This window comes from Pan troglodytes, chromosome 4 (assembly GCF_028858775.2).
Source record: "Pan troglodytes isolate AG18354 chromosome 4, NHGRI_mPanTro3-v2.0_pri, whole genome shotgun sequence".
Taxonomy (NCBI): Eukaryota; Metazoa; Chordata; class Mammalia; order Primates; family Hominidae; genus Pan; species Pan troglodytes.
This window is the reverse complement of record NC_072402.2, coordinates 135347189-135368154: the sequence shown is the minus strand read 5'-3', so window position 1 is coordinate 135368154 and position 20966 is coordinate 135347189. Positions and strand designations below refer to the sequence as shown.

Genomic DNA, 20966 nt, shown 5'->3' with positions numbered 1-20966 from the left:
TATGTGTGAATTCAATGTACCAAAGCATAGAATATTACTTGAACTAAAATGTTGTCATTTGCAGGACAACACTGATTCATCAACTTGTAGTAATGTGGGAATTTAGATGGAATATCTGTTCATTCAGACGTGTGTGCAGACATTCCATCTCTCATGTACACACTCAGAAATACACATGCAAACACAAATGTGCCCTGGGGTGAGTGTAACATCCAGCGAGTTAGATGTTAATAGAAAGATTCTTTTCTCACACTGTATTTCTCAGTCTGCACTGGTATTGTGTAATTTACGTTTTCATTTAAAGGTGTACTATTCTAACATACTACATTAAGTCATCTATGTGAGGGCAAGGATTTTGTCCTCCTACCAAGGTAAATTGTATCTTGCAATCTCATTCTCTTGGTGGAAGAGAAATTGATTTGTCTGCCAAGTGTAAGTGCTTTGTCTAGCCACCTTCTCATTTCTTCTCTTGTTCCTTAGCCAGGAATAGCAAACAATAGACTAGGGGTTAAAAATAGCAAATCCCTGTTGACGTGGAAGACAGGCTGGGAATTTGTTTCTTCTGCCCCTCCTGAATCTGAAGCTCTTTCAGCTGTGGGCACCCTGGGGCAGCAGAGTTCAATTTACAGCTGTGGTGAGAATGTTGAGGGAGGAACTTAAGTGGACTCTGTCTTCTTCACTGTGGCCTTGAAGAGACAGCTCTCCACACTGTCTGGCTTCCTCTCCTCCCTCTCATCATCTCATTACCATGGCTATACAGTTTGAATGACACTGAACAAAAAAATGGAGGAAATCACAATAATTTGCTACTGGCTGCCTCGAAGAATACCTATTTAGGAAAAGACTGTGTGGATCGGAGTGTAGGCAGAAGCTCCCAAGAGAGCAGAGAGTGTGCTATGGATATTTTGCATTTGAACCAGCACATACCATACAAGTAGCCTGGACCCTAGAAGAGCTGCTTAGTCAGGTTTTCAAAAAATTTTGACTTTGGTGAGTGCAGAACTGAGGAGGATGTGTTTCTTTCTTTTAGATGGGTCAATTGAGAGGACCCTGGGGCAGAAAACAAAGCCAGGCTTGATGATGATAGAAGAAAAACATTTTTATATTTGATAATACAGCAGTAGTTCTGGTAGCAGAGTATAGGTTTGAGCCTGAGAATCTTTCTAACTTAAAATAATTGCAGATTTTCAAATACTAGTAGTATTCTTGGTGTCTGTCCATCAAGAAAGCACATGTGACCAAAAAATCTACTAAGTAATCCTGTTAAATAGATTTGCATTTGGTGATATTTATTTAGTCTACAGCTAGTGTGACTCCTACCCCTGTTCCCACAGAAGAGACCATCCCATTGCATTTTAAGACTAAATTTTAAACCCAAAATGTTTGAATTTCTGCTTTGGGATAGCTCAAATGCCAAATTTTTCCTCCTGTGTCCAACCTCACTCTCAGCCCTCAGCCCCCAGCCCCAGGCAGAAATGATGCTCTTGGGTAGCAGCTTAATGGTATTTTAATTTAAAAGTAAATGACGGCACCTCAGGGCTCTTGTGCATGGCTCAGAGATCACAGGGTAGTCTGCAGAAAAATTCCAGCCACCCTGGCCCACAATGTACAAAGAACACACCATTCACACACTCTACCTGCCACGGTTGTGGAAGGGGTAGAGACAATGGCTAAGACAGGTTTTGGGTTCTCATTGAATAATAATTTTCCATATTTACTTCATCTGCTATGTCAAGCCTTTAGCCAGAAAGATGGTCTGCCTGCCTATAGCTGGGGGCCTTCTAGCTTTCCATCTATCTGCTACTGGTGTCTTGTTCTAGAGAAAATTTAACCTAATTCATCAGCAAGATTATGTTGAGCCCCAGTGGTGCCAGGCCATAGCTTTGTGCTGGGTATTTGCGGGTACTTATTTAGAAAGATGTTTAGTGTTTGCTTCTAAGGAGCTCATGGCTTAAGAGCAAGTAGAATATGTGAAGAAATGTGAAGGATGCTTTGCTTGGTTGAGGAGTAAGTTGGTGGTCCCCTGGAGAAAGAGGGAACAGAATTCTGAGGTAAGGGTGCCCCAGTTGGTTGCAGATAGGGTTTCAGCTGAGCTCTGGTTTCATGCCAGTATCCCTGGCACCACACTCAGCCACTTTGTCTATTGCAGGGAAGCTATATGCTGTTGGGGGTTATGATGGAGCTTCCCGCCAGTGTCTGAGCACTGTGGAGCAGTACAACCCAGCGACCAATGAATGGATATACGTGGCGGACATGAGCACCCGCCGCAGTGGCGCAGGTATGGGAGAACCTCGGGGTGCTGGCTGTGTCTGATTTGCTCACAAGTGGGTCCTTAAATTTTTTTGTTTTATTTTAGATTTAGAGGGTACACGTGCAGGTTTGTTACATGGATATATTGCATAATGGTCGAGTTTGGGCTTCTAGTGTACCCATCACGCAAATAGTGACCATTGAACCCAATGGGTAATTTTTCAACTTTCACCCTCCTCCCAGACTTATCCCTTTTGGAATCCCCAGTGTCTATTGTTCTCATCTTTATGTCCATGTATACCCATTATTTAGCCTGTACATATAAGTGAGAACATGCAGTATTTGATTTTTTGTTTCTGGGTTATCTCACATAGGATTATGGCCTCCAGCTCCATCCATGTTGCTGCAAAGGACATGATTTCACTCTTTTTTTGGCTGCATAAGATTCCATGGTGTATACATACTATATTTTCTTTAATCAGCCATTGATGGATACTTAGATTGATTATATGACTTTGCTGTAGTCAGTAGTGCTGCTTTAAACATAACAACTGTACATGTCTTTTTAATATAATGATTTCTTTTCCTTTGCATAGATACCCAGTAGTGGGATTGTTGGGTCAAATGGTAGTTATATTTTGAGTTCTTTGAGAAATCCCCATACTGTTTTTCCATAGAGATTGTATTAATTTATATTTCCACAACAGTGTATAAGCGTACCCTTTTCTCTGCAACCATGCTAAAGTCTTTTTTTTTAACTTTTTTTTTTTTTTTTTGAGATGAAGTCTCACTCTGTTGCCCAGGCTAGAGTGCAGTGGCGCTATCTCGGCTCACTGCAGGCTCCGCCTCCCGGGTTCACGCCATTCTCCTGCCTCAGCCTCCCAAGTAGCTGGGACTACAGGCACCCACCACCATGCCCGGCAAATTTTTTGTATTTGTAGTAGAGATGGGGTTTCACCGTGTTAGCCAGGATGGTCTCAATCTCCTGACCTCATGATCCACCTGCCTCGGCCTCTCAAAGTGCTGGGATTGCAGGCATGAGCCACTGCACCTGGCCTTTTTTGACTTTTTAGTAAAAGCCATCTGAAAAGTGTAAGATGATATCTCATTGTGGTTTTAATCTTCATTTTTCTGATGATTACGATGTTAAGCATTTTTTCATATGATTATTGGCCACACTGGCATGCCTTATTTTGAGAAATGTCTGTATGTATATCCTTTGCCTGCTTTTTAATGGGGTTGTTTTTTCCTTGTTGAGTTGTTGGAGTTCCTTGTATATTCTGAACATTAATCCTTTGTTGGGGGGCATAATTTGCAAATATTTTCTCCCATTCTGTAGGTTGACTGTTTACTCTGTTGATTATTTCTTATGTTGTGGAGAAGCTTTTTTTGTTTGTTTAATTAAGTCCCATTTGTCTATTTTTGTTTTTGTTGCACTTTCCGTTTGGCATCTTAGTCATAAATTGTTTGCCTAGGCCAATGCCCAGAAGAGTTTTTTCTAGGTTTTCTTCTAGGACTTTTATAGTTTCAGGTCTTATATTTAAGTCTTTAATCCATCTTCAGTTAATTTTTGTATATGGTAAGAGATAGAGGTCTAGTTTCATTTTTCTGTATGTGGCTAGCCACATAACAACACCATTTATTGAATAGAGAGTCTTTTCCCCATTGTTTTATTTTTGTCGACTTTTTTGAAGATCAGCTTGTTATAGGTATGTGGCTTTGTTTCTGGGTTCTCTATTCTGTTCCATTGTTCTCTGTGTCTATTTTTGGTACCAGCACCATGCTGTTTTAGTTACTATAGCCTTGTAATATAATTTGAAGTCAGGTAATGTGATACTTCTGACTTTGTTCTTTTTGGTTAAGATTGGCTTTGGCTATTCGGGCTCTTTTTTGGTTCTGTATAAACTTTAGGATTGTTTTTTCTAATTCTATGAGGAACGATGTTGATAGTTTGATAGGAATTGTGTTGAATCTGTAGATTCCTTCAGGGAATATGGTCATTTTAATGATATTGATTCTTCCAATCCATGAATATGGGATGTTTTTCCAGTTTGTGTAATCTGTGATTTCTTTAATCAGTCATGAGTGGGTATTGGTTCAACAACTTAACATTTTATTTTACCTCCTCCTTCTTTCATTTTGCCGTATATAATCCTACTAGCACCTTTGCAGCTAGACACAGTACTTTATAAGTTAACCTTTCCTGGGGGATCACTAGAGAATGGATGAGATAATACGCTCCTCCTCATCATCCCTTATGTTTCTATGAAGGTGTTTATATCTTTAGAAAGTTAAGGCTTACTATGTGCCAGGCACTGTCCTAACAAGTACTTTTTATGCCTCAATCCATTTAATCCTCACTGCAGCCCTACGAGGTGGATACAATATGAATTCCACTTATCAGATTTAGAAAGGAAGTCTGCCAGTGGTTGAGTAATTTGCCCAAAGTCATATAATTAGTAATGCTGACTCCAGAGTTAGCTTTTTAAATCCCTAAATTATCAGTCTTATTCCTCTGAAGTAGTAGGACAAGTCTTCAGTTGACAAAGCTGAGCTTGCCTGTCTGGGATTGAAAGCCAAGCTATTAGTGTTCATGTCTGGAGATAACTTATGTCCCCCACTCCCACTTTTCCTCACTTCAGCCTATTCCCCAACATGCGAAGAAAATGACTTTTCAAAAGGTTTTCCACTTCTACTTTTTGTCAGAAAACCAGAAGCTCTATGATCCTTTGGGATTTTTCAGGAAGCGGAGCAACAGCCCCTTCTCCCCTGCTTTGTCTTCCCATCCATTGTCTTAGAGGCCCAAAGGGAAGGGTCTGAGGGCAGACAGAGGCATCAGTCCACTGGCTCTTTACTGCTGGTTCCTGTGGTCAGTGGTGACTGATTACCAATCTGATCCTGGCGGGAAAGCTGTGTGACTTCTGAGAAGGGAAGCCACATTCCCGCAATGTTATTCCTTTCTCTCTCTCTCTCTCTTTTTTTTTTGTAATTTTGGAGATTGAGTTGTGATCTTGTTTTATGGTACCAAACATATGACCACTTCCTCAGCATTCTTTAAAAAGTATGCTATTTTAATATTTTTAAAGAGCCTTTGTGTGTTCACTGGTTTCAAAAATAAAATCTGCATGATTCCATTTAAGAAGTGTATGTTTGGAGTGCTATTTTTAGAGAATTTTTGTCTCTGCTGATTCTGACAGGTTGGCCCTTCCTGAACGTGGAGCCATTGCCTGGAAGTCAGGAGGCCCGGGACTTGGTGCTGGGTCTGCTGTCATTTGCCATATGACCTTCCTTGGGCAAATCCCTTCCCTTATTCTGGCCTCTAATTCCTTATATGTGAAATGAGTGGGTTGTAGGGTTGTAGTAGGTGTTCCCTAAGAACCAAGTCGATCCACAAATCCCATGATTCTTTTCCCGTCATAAACCTCTTTCAGAAATTTTGGTTTCTAAAGTTTTGGTAGAGTCTTCGTACTCCCTAGAAATCCTCTGTTGTGACGTAAGGGTGAGAGCTCAGCATGCCTGGGGCAGCACACCCTGAGATGTGTGACTGCTCCTAGGGCCGAAAGCCTGGGGAGGCAGCCAGGCAGGAAGTTGGAGGGCAGACCTGCCTTAGGAAGCTCAGGCTTGTCTCTGTGGAGGGAGCCGCCTTTGGAGACTACAGCTGCTTTGTCTCTGCCACGCTGCTGAAATGGTTATTGCTGGGTGGACATCACCTGGCCCTACTCCTGTCTCTTACCTACACTGGAGGACCTGGAGGGTGACACCTCTATTGCCTGGGAGTCCAGTGTCCCTGGGAGGCACACTGACCTTGATTTAGGAAATCAAAACCAAGCCTTTTTCCTGAGGTTACTGTCAGAGCCCTGGCCTCAGGCTCCCAGGTCAGCCTTTCTTCAGTGCTTCACTTTCGTAAGATTTGGGCAAGTCTCACCTCTGGAGTTGGGAACCCACATGCTTGTCGAGGTGGGTGTTTTTGGCTGAAGACCCAGAGACCAAAGGCCCTGGCCTTTGGCTGCCTGAGGCCCTTTGAGGTGCCAGGAGCCCCTGTGGCTCTAGGTCCAGGAAACGGCTGCATGAATGTTTATGGATGAGGCTGCACTAGGGCAGAGGCAGAGTTGCCTGAGTGCCTGGAACGCAGCTCGCTTCCTCAGCAGGGTGTGGGCAATGCCACCAGATGGTTAGGGGAAAAAAGAGGCCATCTCTCAGGGAATGCGTGTTCCTGCTGAGCATGGAGGAAAGGAAGGTGAGGCAGCTTTGGAACTCAACTAATTTTATTAAACCTGTCAGTTAGAGAGAGCCATTGTTGATACAACAGCACCATCTGCTGTTAGTTTAGAGCAACTGCTAGGAGCTACTAGCATACCTGCATAATTGCTGAGAGGGATTTTATTAATTTATATTTTTGTTATTCAAGCAATATCTCTTGAGAACCTACTGCTGTGGAGCACAGGGAAGCAGACGAGGACAAGGTAAAAACAGTCCTCATCCATATGGAGTTATAGTCTACAAGTCTGGTTCTTGGGTCTGAAACCTGACTGCACATCCCAGTCACCTGAGGAACTTTCTGCACATCCCAGTCACCTGAGGAACTTTTTCTGACTCCTGACCAGTGTGGAATCTGTCTTTCAAAAAGCTTCCCAGTCGATTGAGATGCAGCCTGCCCATGGAGTGGAGAAGTCTGTGGTCCATGTGAACTACTGATCTAGTACAACTCTTTCCCTTTACAAATAGGGAAACTGAGGCCCAGAAAGGGGAAGGGTCACCCAGTGAGCAAGTCAGAGAGACAGGTCCAGAACACAGGTGTCCTAGCTACCAGGTCAGTTGCACTTTCTAGATACTGTGCTGTCTTCCTTCTTTATGGCTTTCATCTTCTTGTTGTATAAAAGGATTTTAAAAGATTATACTAAAACTTGTAAACGAAGCAATTCTAGCACTCAGCTCAGGCTGATCAACACGGTGAGTGGTCTGATAATGCCCTCTGCAGTACAGGAGGAGAGAAGTGGGCAGAAAGGTCAGCTTCTGCTTACACGACCAGCAGGGAGGCCTCCCTGATGATAATTTCAGCACTTTTGCTGTGTGGCTAGTTTCAATTTTTAACTCTTTTTACTCAACTAATATAAGGATGAGTAAGTAATACAGCATTGTAGGAAAACTAGGCAATATAGATAGGCAAAAAAGGAAAATGAATGTAATTTACCACTCAGAAATAATTATTCTTAATATTTTAATGGATTTCTTTCAGTATTTTTTGTCTTTTTTTCTTTGCTTATGAACATCCTCTCCCGTATGTATGTATGTATGTATGTATGTATGTATGTATGTATGTATGTGTGTGTATATATATATATATTTTAATGTTTTTTAAAAACAGAATTTGGGTCACATTTGCATTATATTTCAAAGTTTTGAGGTTGCTAGTCTTATGAGGAGGCAGGTAGGGTGTCATTATATTTGTTTTACAGATGAGGACACTGAGGTCCAGGGAGACAAAATGGCACTCCCCAAGTCCCCTCACTGGTCAGGGGTGTCCAGGACTGGATGCCAGGCCTCCTGATTTCTGGTTACTGTAGTCAGCATGAGGCTGGGACGCTGTGCTCTGCCTTTCAGGGGTTGGAGTGCTTAGCGGACAGCTGTACGCCACAGGTGGGCATGATGGGCCTTTGGTGAGGAAGAGCGTTGAGGTTTACGATCCTGGAACAAATACCTGGAAGCAAGTGGCAGACATGAACATGTGCCGGCGCAACGCAGGTAATGACTGCTCTCTCCATCTTCCCTTTGGGGGTTGTGTGCCTTTTCTCCCTGAAGACACTGGCTCTAAACAGCAGGGAGATTTCCCAGGGTCTGGAGCTGAGCGTATATCCTGAACAGGGAGTGTGCATTTGCCAGGTGGGCTCTTGATTAGAGGAGGGGAGAAATTGAGACCCCAAAAGCTAGCTGCAGATCCTGCAACCTAGATGCAGAGGATCCCCTTTCCCCCCAGTGAAGGGTGATGACTTTTACCGCACACAGATGAGCACAGACCTGGGAAAGTCCTCTGGTTGCCATCAGTGCCCGCTGCCCAACAGCTTTAGTAGGTAGCTAAGGACAGGGCTCTGTGGACAAGGGCCAGACAATGGCACTTGGTTCTATCTTTTCTTTGCCAGTGCCTGGCTAGGAGAACTTCTCACTTCCTACTTGAAACCAGTCTCCTTCCTTGCAGGGACAGTTGGACCCTTGATGAGTTCTCCTTTCCTTATTGCTTTCTTTGTATTCCTGTCTTTGCTTTCCTTCTTGTCTCCTATGCCTTCCTGTAGGAAAGATTTACTGTAGTGTATTTAGGTTTATATTTCTTGGAGCATGAGGCCCCTTTTAAGCTATTTCCTTTTTGAGCTTTGCCTTGTGGGTCGTGTACTGTGTCAGTATATCCTTTATGCCTCTTTGCTTTAGGAAAGTGTTGGCTTAGCCCAACTTCCCAGGCTGGAAGGACACACAGGTGACTTTCAGGCAGATCCATTTTCATTATTCTCATATTACCTGTTTGCTAAGCCCATTCGTGGCTGACTTGGAAGTGTAAACTTGGGGGGGGGGGTGGGGGATATTTACTAATTTACTCATTGCCTAAGCCTGCTGCCAAGTTCTCATTTGGCTTTAAGCCACATGAGCAAAGAATTACAGGACCCTTAAGGCAGCTAGTCTATCTAGAACCTGGGAATTCAGTTTAGATGTAAATGTGTGTTTGTATAAAATTCATACATAGATATTTCTATTTTTTAATAACAAAAATGGAATTACACTATAACACTATTTTATAACCTGTTTTTTAAAAAAACTCACTTTACAATCTCTCATGAACGTCTTATTACAACACTAAACTTATTTATATGATATTATTTTAAATGACTATATCATAATTTAAACAACCAATCTACTATTGGACACAGGTTATTTCCATCTTTTCTATCCTATAAGTAATACTTGAGTTATTATAAATGGTCTTTATAGCTAAATTAGTACACACATTTAAAATTATTTCTTTAGAATAAAAGGCCAGAAATGGATTTTTTTTTTTTTTTTTTTTTTTTTTGAGACAGCGTCTCGCTCTCTCAGGCTAGATTGTAGTGGCATAATCTTGGCTCTGCAACTCTGCCTCCTGGGCTCAAGAGATCCTCCCACCTCAGCCTCCTGAGTAGGTGGGACCACAGGTATGCGCCATCACGCCTGGCTAATTTCTGTATTTTTTGTAGAGACAGGGTTTCACCATGTTGCCCAGGTTGGTCTTGAACTCCTGGGCTCAAGTGATCCATCTGCCTTGGCCTCCCAAAGTGCTGGGATTACAGGTGTGAGCCACTGTGCCTGGCCAGAAGTAGAATTTTTTAATCAGAGGAAGCACATGTATTTTAGACGCCACCCAGGAGGGTGTCCATTTTTTCATCTCACCAGTATTTGAGAGTACCTTCAGCAACACTGATAATTACTACTTTTTGGAGTATCACCAATCCCTTAATCTAATTTTGAAAAAATACACAACATATTGGACTGTGGCCTTTGAAAGTCTTAATGAGCAATAATTAATTACATTTTCCTATGCCTTAGACCCTGCTGTATGAGACCTTGCCCAAAATCCATCTCCCTCTGAGATCAGAGTGGGAGCTGTTCTGCATCCCTGGGAGTTGTGTGTGAATGTAGACCCAGTCTTGTAAAGGGGTTACAGACATAACCATCAGCATCACACAGTGTGGATATAACATAGGGCTTATCAGGGAAAAACTTAGCAGCAGAGAAGGAGTAGCATGCACGAAGTCCCCTGAATTGTCTTATTCCCTAGCTCAGGCCTGGCACAGGAGGTCTGTATACACCTTTCCAGTAAAGAGGGGTCTGTGCCCATATGCTCTACATACTTATAGTATAGGTATGTGTGTGGCGGGGGGCATACACGTTATAAGTAATCAAAACTCCCTGGTCAGAGAAATGATCTTGTTAGGAAGAAGGATCCTTGGAGCCCAGTGGCTGTTGTCAATATTTTCTTTCACTTAGCAAACTCAAACCTGTGGAGCCAAATCTCTGTTGTATTGCCATGAAGGGAGGAAAAGAGCCTCCCAGGCTATCCAGATTTGTCTCTTGATCAATTCTGATCTCTTAGTGCACCTGCTGTGATGTCTCCCATGGCTTTTGTTTGACTCACAGGGGTCTGTGCAGTAAATGGGCTCCTGTATGTGGTTGGAGGGGATGATGGATCCTGCAACTTGGCTTCGGTGGAGTACTACAATCCTGTCACTGACAAATGGACGCTGCTTCCAACGAACATGAGCACGGGGCGGAGCTATGCAGGTCAGTGTGTGCCATCTCCATGCCCATCCGAGAGGCCTCCAACACACTGGGGGAATGAGGGTTGGGTGGGCCAGTGGGATGAGGGGATGTGAGCTTGCTTAACTTGGGCCTGAGTGCCTCCTCCAGGGATGACGGGTAATTGTTACATGGCCACCACTCCTTCATTCTGCGCTCATGACAGATATTGATAATTAGCACTTATTAACCCCTGCCCCTGCCCGAACCCTGTGAACCTGAAGATAGCCTCAGAATTTATAACATTCGTTCCATCGAACCACTTCCAACTGAACTGAGTTGTCACAAGAGATTTTAGAATTTCATTGCCATTCCTGGTTTACTTTGTGCCAGGCTCCTAGATGGCATAAGATGCGATTGTTGTTGTCCAGGGTTGAATTGGACAACTGGGAAGACAAGATGATGCATATACAAGTTCTAAATGACATACGCTAGACAGGTTTTAGCACATGAAAGACTGGTGAGAACTGGCAAAGCCAGGGAACCCTTCCTGGAGGAGATAGGCTCAATTAAACTTTGAGGGTGGATCACAATCACACAAATAGCTGTCCTTTACTGCGTGGCTGGCCCCGTGCCATGGGGCAGTGTGTTAGGAACAGAGTGTGCATTTGTTCTCATCTTTTCAACAACGCTTGGGCTGAATGGGACTGTATCCGTCTATTTTATGGATGATATAACTGAGGTTTGGAGAGTTTAAGTAACTTGCTGAAGGCCACACAGCTAATAAATGGCAAAGTCAGAGTTCAAACCCAGAGTTCTAAGTCCATGCCCTTTGTGCTACCCCAGCTTAGGGTAAGCCTTAGAGTAAGGCACCAGGCGGGTGTGGAAGCTTCTTGGGGAGTGTGTGTGAGGGGTTTGGTGAGTAACAGGGGCGGGGGTGGCATCAGAGTTGGTACTACTAAGGTTGGGTCCATGGGGAGATGAGCAAATATATATCCATGGTGTAGTTCAGTTCCTTGTATCTGGTTTTCCAGAACCTGGAATAGAGATAACATTATTGATCCAGCATGCACAGAACATACCAGGCATTATCCAAAGTATTTTATAGTCATTATCTCTTTTAATCCATACCACGACTCCAGGAATATTCTTCCGATTCCCATTTTGCATTATAAAGGTCAGTCATTCCATCTTGTTTGACTGCAGAGGAAGATTGTGCTGTGCAAATTTGAAGGAGTTTGAAGCACATTCTTTCAACATAAGACTTCTGTTGTAATGAACTTTAACTTTTTTCTTCCTTTAGAGTTTTTTTCACCTTGTAATACTTTTCTTGGCTAAGTATAAAACATTTTAGAAGAAGTTTGGTCCTGGAGTAATTCTGTTCTGGGATGAGTGAGACAAGTGAGGAATCTTCCCTTGACTCCATGTGTGCCTTAATGAGAGGGGAAGAGTTAAGTGTGGGTGGTTAGAATTTCATATATATGCTGAATATTTCATGTCCCTTTCTTCATTGTCTGCCCTCTCCAGAAGTAGGTAGGAAGGAGACAAGCAAACCTGCAATTTTATGTTCAAACCCACTTACTGAGTCTATTATCTTAAAGTCTAAGGAAATGCTCCAAAATACAAAGATTTATGGACAAATTTATTGGGGCCTTACTTGTAATAGCAAAAAACTGAGAATTACTTAATGTCTGACACGAGGGAAATAGCTAATAATCTATGGGATATTTATATAGTTTATGGATTTTTAATGTTATGAGAAAACATTTGTAATAGCCTGTTAGGTTAAAAAAGGATGCAAAGTTGTATGAACCTTGTGAACTCACGCATATAGTCCTGTATTGGTGGTAGTGGGAGTGGGGGTTGAATAGCTGCTGCTTCTTCTACAGATGGATATTGGAGTCAGATATGAATTTGAATCCCAGCTCTGCCACTAGCCCTGGGTCTCCGGGCCAGGTATTCTATCATACTGAACCCCTGTTGTCTTATTTGTAAAATAGGAATAAAATTAGACTAAGCCTTTTAGGGTGCTGTGAGAATGAAATGCAGTAATACTTGTGAAGAGCTAAGCACAATGCCTGCCTGGCATTAGACACCATGCAGTAAATGATTGTGGTTATTGTTAGATGCTAGAAAGTATTCCAAAAAGACAGTGGTGGTTTTCTTTGTGTGAAGGGATTAAAGCTTTTTTCTTTGTGTTCTGCATTTTCCAGATTTCCCATAATGAGAATATATTACTTTTATTATTAAGATAAAGGTTATATGAAAAAGCAACACAGGAGCCTGCTTTCAAGAAAAAAAAAGCTACCTTCTGAAAGAGATGTCTGAGATTCAAGTAAGATGCTGTCAAGACCAGGCACCTGGACTCAGGTTCTGCCTGCCTCGAAGCTTCTGTGTCTGCACCTTTAGCCAGGAATAAACAGGAAATAGATGTCTTAGCAGAATATCTCCAGTGGGGTATCCTGGCTTGATTTTAGCCATGTTCTCTCAATCTCATCTTCAACCAGAACATTTCATAGTTGTGGGACTATGTTAAAATAAGGCTGCAGTAATATCCTGCCTGTAAACACCTGTAAGTTAGGATTTCATTTAGCAACAGGCACCAGAAACCCTGACAGATACTTTCCTAAATAAGGAAGTGAGTGTATTTGTCTCAAGTAGAAAGAAATCCAAGGTTGGCCTGGGGGCTCAGACTGACAGAACCAGGTTTCTCTTCTCTTTTCTATTCTGCCAGCTTTATCAAGGGCTGCTGCCTCCCCTTGGCCTTGCGTGAGCATTCCAGTCACAACAAGAACAAAGCCAGTGTTGCAACACTGGCACACTTGCCTTTACAGTCTTAGTGGCCAGCACTGGGTCACATGGCACATCTAGCTGCCAGGCAGTCTGGGAACCTGAGCTTGCAACTTGCTGGTGGCTGTAGTCGAGGATAGCAAGTAGGAAGGATGTTGACGGAATCAACCTGTAATATCTGCCATGTAGCCTCAGTCCCTTACAGTGAGATTTTGGGTCATGCGTGGATTTATAGTTAGGTGCTGAGCATGGTTCACTCGGACTAAAACAGTAACACAGCATACATGTCTGGAGCATTTATCAAAGTCGAGATTGTCACACTGGCAGGGTCTCTTAGATGACATTTGTGTGGGAACTGAGCCTAAAGAGGTCAAAGAACTTGCCAAAGGCCATAGTGCAGGTTGACTGGTGGCAGAGCTAGGAATGGAATTCAATCTTTCTTGCTCCCATGAAGGCAGCCTGCTGTACTTTCCGCTTCATTCCAGTGTCTTCTAAAAGTAGAGATGAATCACCCATCGCTTCTCTTACAGTGATTCAAATTTAGAACTGCATAGCTGCCCCTGGGCGCTGAGCATTGTTGGGCTGGGTGCTAGGGCTGGGGATGGGAGTCACCACAGTGAGTCCATGTGATGACACAGGGTGAGGCCACTAGTCAGTGGTGTTTGAGGGACTGTGCTCGTAGGTTCAAGTGTCTTGCCAGGACTTGGCTGTTGGAGTGGGGAACAGCCAGCTGCTAGTAGCCTGAGTCCACTTCAATATTAGGATAAAAATTGTACACATTTCCCTTGTCTGTGACTCAGGATATCTTGGATTCATGAACTCACTGGGACTCTGAGTAATTTTGGAGAAGCTAAGATGATAACTTTCTCCCCCTTTCTTATTAGGTGTTGCCGTGATTCACAAGTCCTTGTGACCCAAACTCCCACTGCCAGGAGGTGGAGGAAGGAGCAGGTGCTGCCTGTGACTCTGAACAGCAGGACCTTGGTGACTGGATTCAACTTGCTTGGGAGGGTCTGTGCTGCTGTGAGAACCGCTCTCCTCTGACTTGGCAGACTGGTGTTGTTCATCGCAGTGTGGACACCATTACCCACCCCGGTTCCCCTGAGGTGCTCTGGCCTATGCCCTGAGCAAGGGGGGTCTTGACATCCCCAGGCAGCACCTTTGGGCTTTGTTTTGGTGTTTCTACAGGGACAATACAGACCCTGGAGTGTGTGTGTGTGTGTAGACCATGGTGTTTCTCTATGTTTCTCTAAGTTGGGGGGTGAGCGTGTGTGACAGTCTACTGGATTTCTTTACTACTGATCCTTTCGCTGTGTTAAAAATCAAGTCACAGAGACCTCTCTTCTGGATTTGTCCCATGGGGACCCTGAGACTACTAAAGCTGCTTTCTTCTGAAGGTCCAGTTGGACAGTCTGGGAATGTCCAGAAATAACCAGTGAGAGGGGCAGTTCTCTGGCCACACCCACTTATGTACTTTAACTACTGTGACTTTGTCTGCAGAAGAGCTGGAAAATTCTCGAAGCTGCACCATGTCCTCTGTGTGCTAGAATAAGGGACAAATGGGTTCCCTGTGCTTCTCAGCTCACTGTTTTTCCTTGAGTTCTCCTACAGGAAGCAGATGAGAACTGCCCAGTCTTCAGGTTTAGGCCATTGGTCTTTGATGTCATAGATTCCAGGCCTGGGAGATGTTATGTCTCTTCAGCTGGGAAAACTAGCTCTTCAGAGAAGCCTCGGGTAACACTGAAAAACAAAACAAAACAAAACAAAAACAGGAAAAAAACAAAAAACCAAAGTGGTAAGGATTCAGTTCCTGCCTATAATGGTCTCAGAGAGGGTCCTACTTTTAGGTTTTCCCAGGACAGGACAGTCCCCGTTTATACTTATTATCCCGGTTTAATTATTCACAGCACCCCATTTTACTCAGAAGTGTTCTGGTCTGGAGGATAAATAAGAGGTCACCCTCCTCCAGACCCAAAGATAGATTTGTGCCTGTGTTGGATGGGGGTCGTGTGTGATTCAGATGGACATTGGATGGCTTCAAAGGAATATACCACTAGAGCTGGCCCTTGGCACTTTGTGACAGTGGTCAAGTCTGTCTAATGTCCTTGTCTTCTTTTTCTTGTGCTTTCCCCCTATTCCAGGGTGTGCACCCTCTCCCCAACCCCCAAGAACCCCACTACTGCTTTCCCTGTGAGGTAGGAGATAACAGTGGGCCCTGGATTTGAGGCCTCCTAAGATGTGCTTGCATTTTAAAAAGGGAGCTTGGTGAGAGCTTTGCTAATTCACAGGTAAAAATTATTAACGATAGAACTTCAAGCATCTTGAGGAGCGGGCATTTGAGGGGGCATGGAGTAATTTGTATTTAAAAAACCTTAAAGTTGTGCTGTTCCTAAACTAGCAAATTGCTCATGCTGAAATTCCTGGCATAAGCAGGGGAAGTCTTGTGTCTGGAGAATAGTCTCATACCTTGCAGTCTGGGACACCCTCCCTACTTTGAGAATCCACCTACAGGAAGCCAAGGAACTTTATAAGTCCTGATGTTGGACTTCTGATACGACTGGGCTACTTCCAAGCAGGTGCTGCAGGAGATTGGCATCCCCCAGCCCCTGCAGTTAGAAACCCCGAAGTCTTCCCAGCCAGTGAGCCACTTTGTGTATTTACTGTATATGTATTGTGCCCTAAATGTGCAACTCTCCTAAAGACAAAACTTCTCTTTCTGATGTTAAGCACATGTTACTTCAACAAGATGCTTGGAGAACAACAAGGTACCCAGAATTTTTAGAAGCCTTCAGAAGAGGCTAAAATATCCAGCTTTGGGGGACCTGGAAGAAATGTCTCCAAAGGAAGCAAGGCATGTTTTAGTTGAGTGCTCTGGTCTCACTATGAAGTGGGGATGACTGTGGCTTCATAACTCTACCTGGCTGTGGGTTGGAAGCTGATGGAATGAGAAATGTCCTTTCTCCTTCTCTGAGGAAATTTTGAGACTTGTTTCGGTGTGTCTGTGTGATGGGGATGAGGCTGGGGTTGGGATCTGATGTATGCCATTCACAGAAGCTCTCAATTTCAGATGATAGGTGAATTCCCTGCCCCTCCCCCACCACTGAGAAGCTAGACTTTCATGCGGGAGAGGCTACTTTTATGTGTCGTCTTCCAGGGAAGGGTCCCTCCACTGAAAGCTAGCCAGTCATGTTTTCTGTTTTTGGATTTTTGCAATTGGTTTCACCTCATGTCTCCCTCCCTACAAAGCACTGCCTCTACTGGGCGTGCTGCCAAGGCCATGTGCACTCCATCCTCATGTGTCCTTTTTCACGGGGACCAGAACACTGGTACGTCATCACCAAAGCCAATCTGCTCTAGCTGCCCACAGATGCCACCAAAACCTGCTATCTCTTCATCACCAGGTACGATTCTCTTTCCACAGTGGACACAGCAGGCTATTTTCTAGTTTGTGCTGGTCACGTGGTAGATGAAGCCTCTTACTGCCCCACTTAGGGTGGCCACGGCTGCTTGTGAATGCAGCTTTGCCAGTGGCATATCTGTCATCTGATTGCGGTGGTGAAATGGAATTGAGGCCCAAGGTTAGAAGCAGCCGAGACGCCACTTGGATACTGATTTGAACAATGTAGAAGTCAGATTCTGAATTCCAAAGTTATTTCTCATAAGTACCCAATGGCATCTCTCCATCTACAAAGTTGCAGTATTATGCAAATAAAACTGACCTCATTTTCTGCTATGCAATAAGAATACTTCATTCTAGTTCCTGACAAGCCAGTTGCAATATCCCCTAAGATGCTTTTTGAGCTGTCTTACTTTGATATCTGTTGTGTAATGTTTGTATATTTCTGAGCCAGATCCTTTCAAAGATTGCCTTTTTATAAAATTGAAGCTATAGCTTTTAGGCTAAAATTTTAACGTAGATATTTTTATAAGATATTTTTTTCAAGAGTTTGAATCGCTTTTTATTGTCCATGATAATGAAATGTTGTGTTCTTTGCATCATTCACTCTCAAACATAGTTCATGCCTGTAGCTCTCTTCCTTTTGTTTCTCACCCTTCAGAAACATATTTTTCAGTAGCTCCAGGTAGATGAGCCTTTTTTTTTTTTTTTTAAAATACCATATTCAAGGGAGTCTGCTGAATTTTAAAACACAGTCACTGGTGTTTCTTGAATTGCTAGGGACTGATGTTATGTTTGACTCAGCACTTGCCCGTCTGTATTGATTGTGTCTTTTTTTTTTTTTTGGAGTCTGCTTTCTGTGGGGGTGAGGCCGGGCTGTCTCGTGGTGGCTCCCACTGACGGGCACTGAGCCTGGCACCCTGTGGCATGGAGAAGCCTCAGGGAAAGGCTTGCCCCCCCAGCACATACTCCCATAGTGTCCTAGGTCCAGCCGACCATTCCTTATTCTCTTCTATCTCCTTGTTCATCTGAAGCTTCCAATAGCTTGAGGCCTTTGCTGCTGGATGATGCCCTTTTTGGGAGCATCTTGTCTCTAACCTTTAAAAGAGGGGTCAATCCTCATGATCCCTGTGTGTTAAGCATATGCTTTGCAGGTGCTCACACTACACTTACAACTTGCTTCTTGAGCTATGTCTCTACTCCAGGCTCTGTTTTGTGTATTTATCTGCCATTTGCATCATGGTTTTTAAAATTTATTATTATTATTATTATTGTTGGGACAGGTGCCATTTAAATTGCCTCCATGCTCCCCATTTGCACCTAGCTGGATCAAGTTGGGAGGCTGAGCAAACTCATATTCCAGTTAGTTGGAGTTTTTAAAGGCTCTGTTTGCCTGGAGAAGCAAGGAGGTTAGAATGTAATTTTTTTAAGCGTTTGCACTATTTAGAGTCCTAAGCCCCTCATGTTCAGCTGTGCTGTGTTTCTACTGACCAAGCAGGAGAGCCAGCAGCACTTCCAGCATTTGGGAATGGAAGAGATTTCTTCTGTAGTGGATAATTACAGCCTCATAGCCCCTGTGCAGCCTTCATCATGGGAGTCAGTGACTCATGGATATAGCATCAGCCATGGCAGGAATGCACAGGACTGTGGCATTTGCAGCATCAAATCACCCTAGTGCCATGTTTGGTTATGAGATTGTAAATTATTCGCTCCCCCGTCCTCCCCTCCCCTCATTTTCAGTGGCAATAGAGGACCCTTGTTGTACTTCTTGTTTAATTTGCATATTATGTGTAAAATGCTTTCGTTGAAAGAAAACTGAAGACACTGAATGTGTATGTCTGTGTGGGTGCTCTGTCCCTGTGGTTGTCATAGCCAGTCAGACTTGATCACTGACACCCCGTACAACATATTGCATAGGTAAGATCCTCGATCTGGTGTTCTCTGTGTGGCTGTTAGGGACTGTATATCTTGTAAAAGAACACTTGTCACATGCTTGATCAGTTACAGCAATAGCTGAAGAAACATTTCCTCAAATGTATTATTTTAACAGGAATCATGTTCTAATTTCCCATCCTTTAATTTTAATAAAAGCTGAACTGTGTGAACTTTTCTCAGTATTTCATTTCTATAGTCCAGTCTCTCTGCTATGTCTCAAACATGAAAAGGACAGACTTATTCCTGTATGTCTTTGGATTAAAAAAAATTTTAAGATCTACTGGACAATATCTGGGTTCCTTGGTTTCCATCACTCGCCCTAGCAGAGTGCCAGACCCACAAAGACCTTCTTCAATGAGGCCAAGAGAGGACAGTCCCTCCAGGGGGTGTTAAGTGGTGTGCACAACTGCCAGATAATCACTGGGAACCACTGAGAGTCAGGGTTGGTGGGGAAGATGGCTAGCTCAGCTGGGCATCACCATTTGGGAGGGAAGCCTTGTATGAAGTCGGGGGGTGGATGCCTGGCTCAGCTGTAACTTCTCAAAGCCTCCTGCTCAGAGACCTTAGCTCCCTCTCTAGTTAACAAACCAGTCCCAGGCCCTTTTGGGATGTCAGTAGCTCTGGCCTGTACCAGGTGACAGATGGACAGCACAGAGGTGTTGGACTTATCTTCAAGCTGGAGAGACTCAAGGGACCAGTGGGAACCCTTAGCCGGATTCCTCCCCATATTTGGGAAAGTAAATTTTGAGCTCCAAGAGGGCACAGCCTGCTTGACTTACTGTGCACTCCTGGTGCCTGGCACTCAGGAACAATTGATGGGAGAGCAAAGAAAGGCATGTGAGTAGGGCTCGGGTGGCAGTATCTTTCCTTCCTCCAACTCCTCTCCCCTCTCCTGGGCTGGCCTCCGCTGGAGCCTCTATTCTCCCATCTCTCACCACTCATCCTCTGCTCCTGTTGAGCAGTTAGACTGTTCAGAAGAATGAGGTCAGGCCTCTTTGAGCCCCACAAACCCCGAGCAGGTGGGCAGGAATTTGTGCCCCTGGACAGAGGAGGCCCACAAAGGTGAATTCATTTATCTGAGGGTGTGTTGTGAGCAGGTGGAGCACACCTGGATGAAACCTACTAACTCTTTTCACCCACAATTGAATTTGAGCATCAGCCTGAGAAGAGGGTTCAGGCTGCGGTTGTTTCAATAATCATAGCAGCCAGCATTTATTTTGCATTTGATGTGTGCCAGGCCCTGTGCTGAATGCTTTAATTCCAGTTAATCTCCATAACACCTCATGGAGGCAAATGACCACATGGTGCTCTGCCTAATTCACAGGATTACTGGAGTTAATTAACAGACCCTTGAGAAGAGGTGCAGGCCCCCTCCTCCTGCTGAAGCTGCTTGCTGAGTTGTGTCATCTTCAAATCCCAGAGACCATACCCTGTGACTGCATTCTGCAGCTAGGAGGTCACCAATGTCTGGCCCTCAAGGGTGGGCAGGGAAGCAGATCCCAGAGCTAGGCTGGAGACCCCCCTGGGGCCAATCTGCTCTGGGCCTCGCCCGGCCTTGGAGAGGCCCGGTGAGGGGCTGATGGCTAGTGAGGGCTTGATGGCTAGTGAGGACTTTGTCTCAGGGTGCACCTATTTCCCCCACTATGCTGTTGGCCTGGTTTCTCCTTACAGGAGAAGTTTCAGAGTAATTTAATATTTGGTGGTTTTACTACCAACTTATGTTTCTATAGTTTACAAATAGTGTCTTTTGACCCTAATAAGCTATTTTACTTTAATAAAAATATATTCTGTTCTGTTTGCATTTTCACATAGGAGTCTGCATTCCCCATTGTCTATCCCTTTCTGCTCAGACAGCTTCTCCTACTGCTCCAGGGTCAGTGCCCATGGGAAGGGGCCCCTGACTGGGATTTTAGACATTGTCAGGTGCAGCCCATGTATTTGCACGTTGGGAGACTGGGGCTTAGAGCTGTAGAGAGGCAGCTGGCTCTTGTCCTTAGGTAGTTTTGATGTGGCTTTCTCTCTAGACTACTTGCAGCTCCAAAGCTGCCCACTAGTGCCTGAGGCCGAGCCAGGTTTCCCATCAGCCCAGTGGAGGCTCTAGGGCCTATGCCTGCCTACCTGCCTCTGGGGAGGAGGGGGGCGGGGGGCTCTGGGGCTGAGGAAAGGCAGCGACTGCAGGCCTGAGGGCCATGACCCTCGGGGTGGAACAGAGAGGAGGGGTGGCCCCCATCATGGCAGGGCTGGTCTCTCTGAGATTCCCACCCTGTGGCCACTCCAGCTTCAAAGGTTGCTCCAGGCTCCCAGGGTTGCTGGAGGCTGCAACTCTCCTTCGCAGGTG

The 20966-nt window shown here is 44.3% G+C and overlaps 1 protein-coding gene across 16 annotated transcripts in view; it reads left to right on the top strand.

The window, feature by feature from the left end:
• Nucleotides 1–18798, top strand: part of KLHL3 (kelch like family member 3) — a 270492-nt gene extending 251694 nt beyond the window's left edge. For 15 of the 16 annotated variants that reach the window (XM_063810711.1, XM_063810714.1, XM_063810710.1 and 12 more), the window contains 4 exons: nt 2150–2278; nt 7852–7992; nt 10408–10551; nt 14181–18798. In XM_063810711.1, the coding sequence (XP_063666781.1) occupies nt 2150–2278; nt 7852–7992; nt 10408–10551; nt 14181–14209 (443 nt within the window). In that variant the 3' untranslated portion in view covers nt 14210–18798. Of the gene's footprint in view, nt 1–2149; nt 2279–6658; nt 6833–7851; nt 7993–10407; nt 10552–14180 lie in introns of those variants that run through there. The other variant, XM_063810717.1, reaches the window with a different exon arrangement.
• The last annotated feature ends 2168 nt before the right edge of the window (nt 18799–20966 follow it).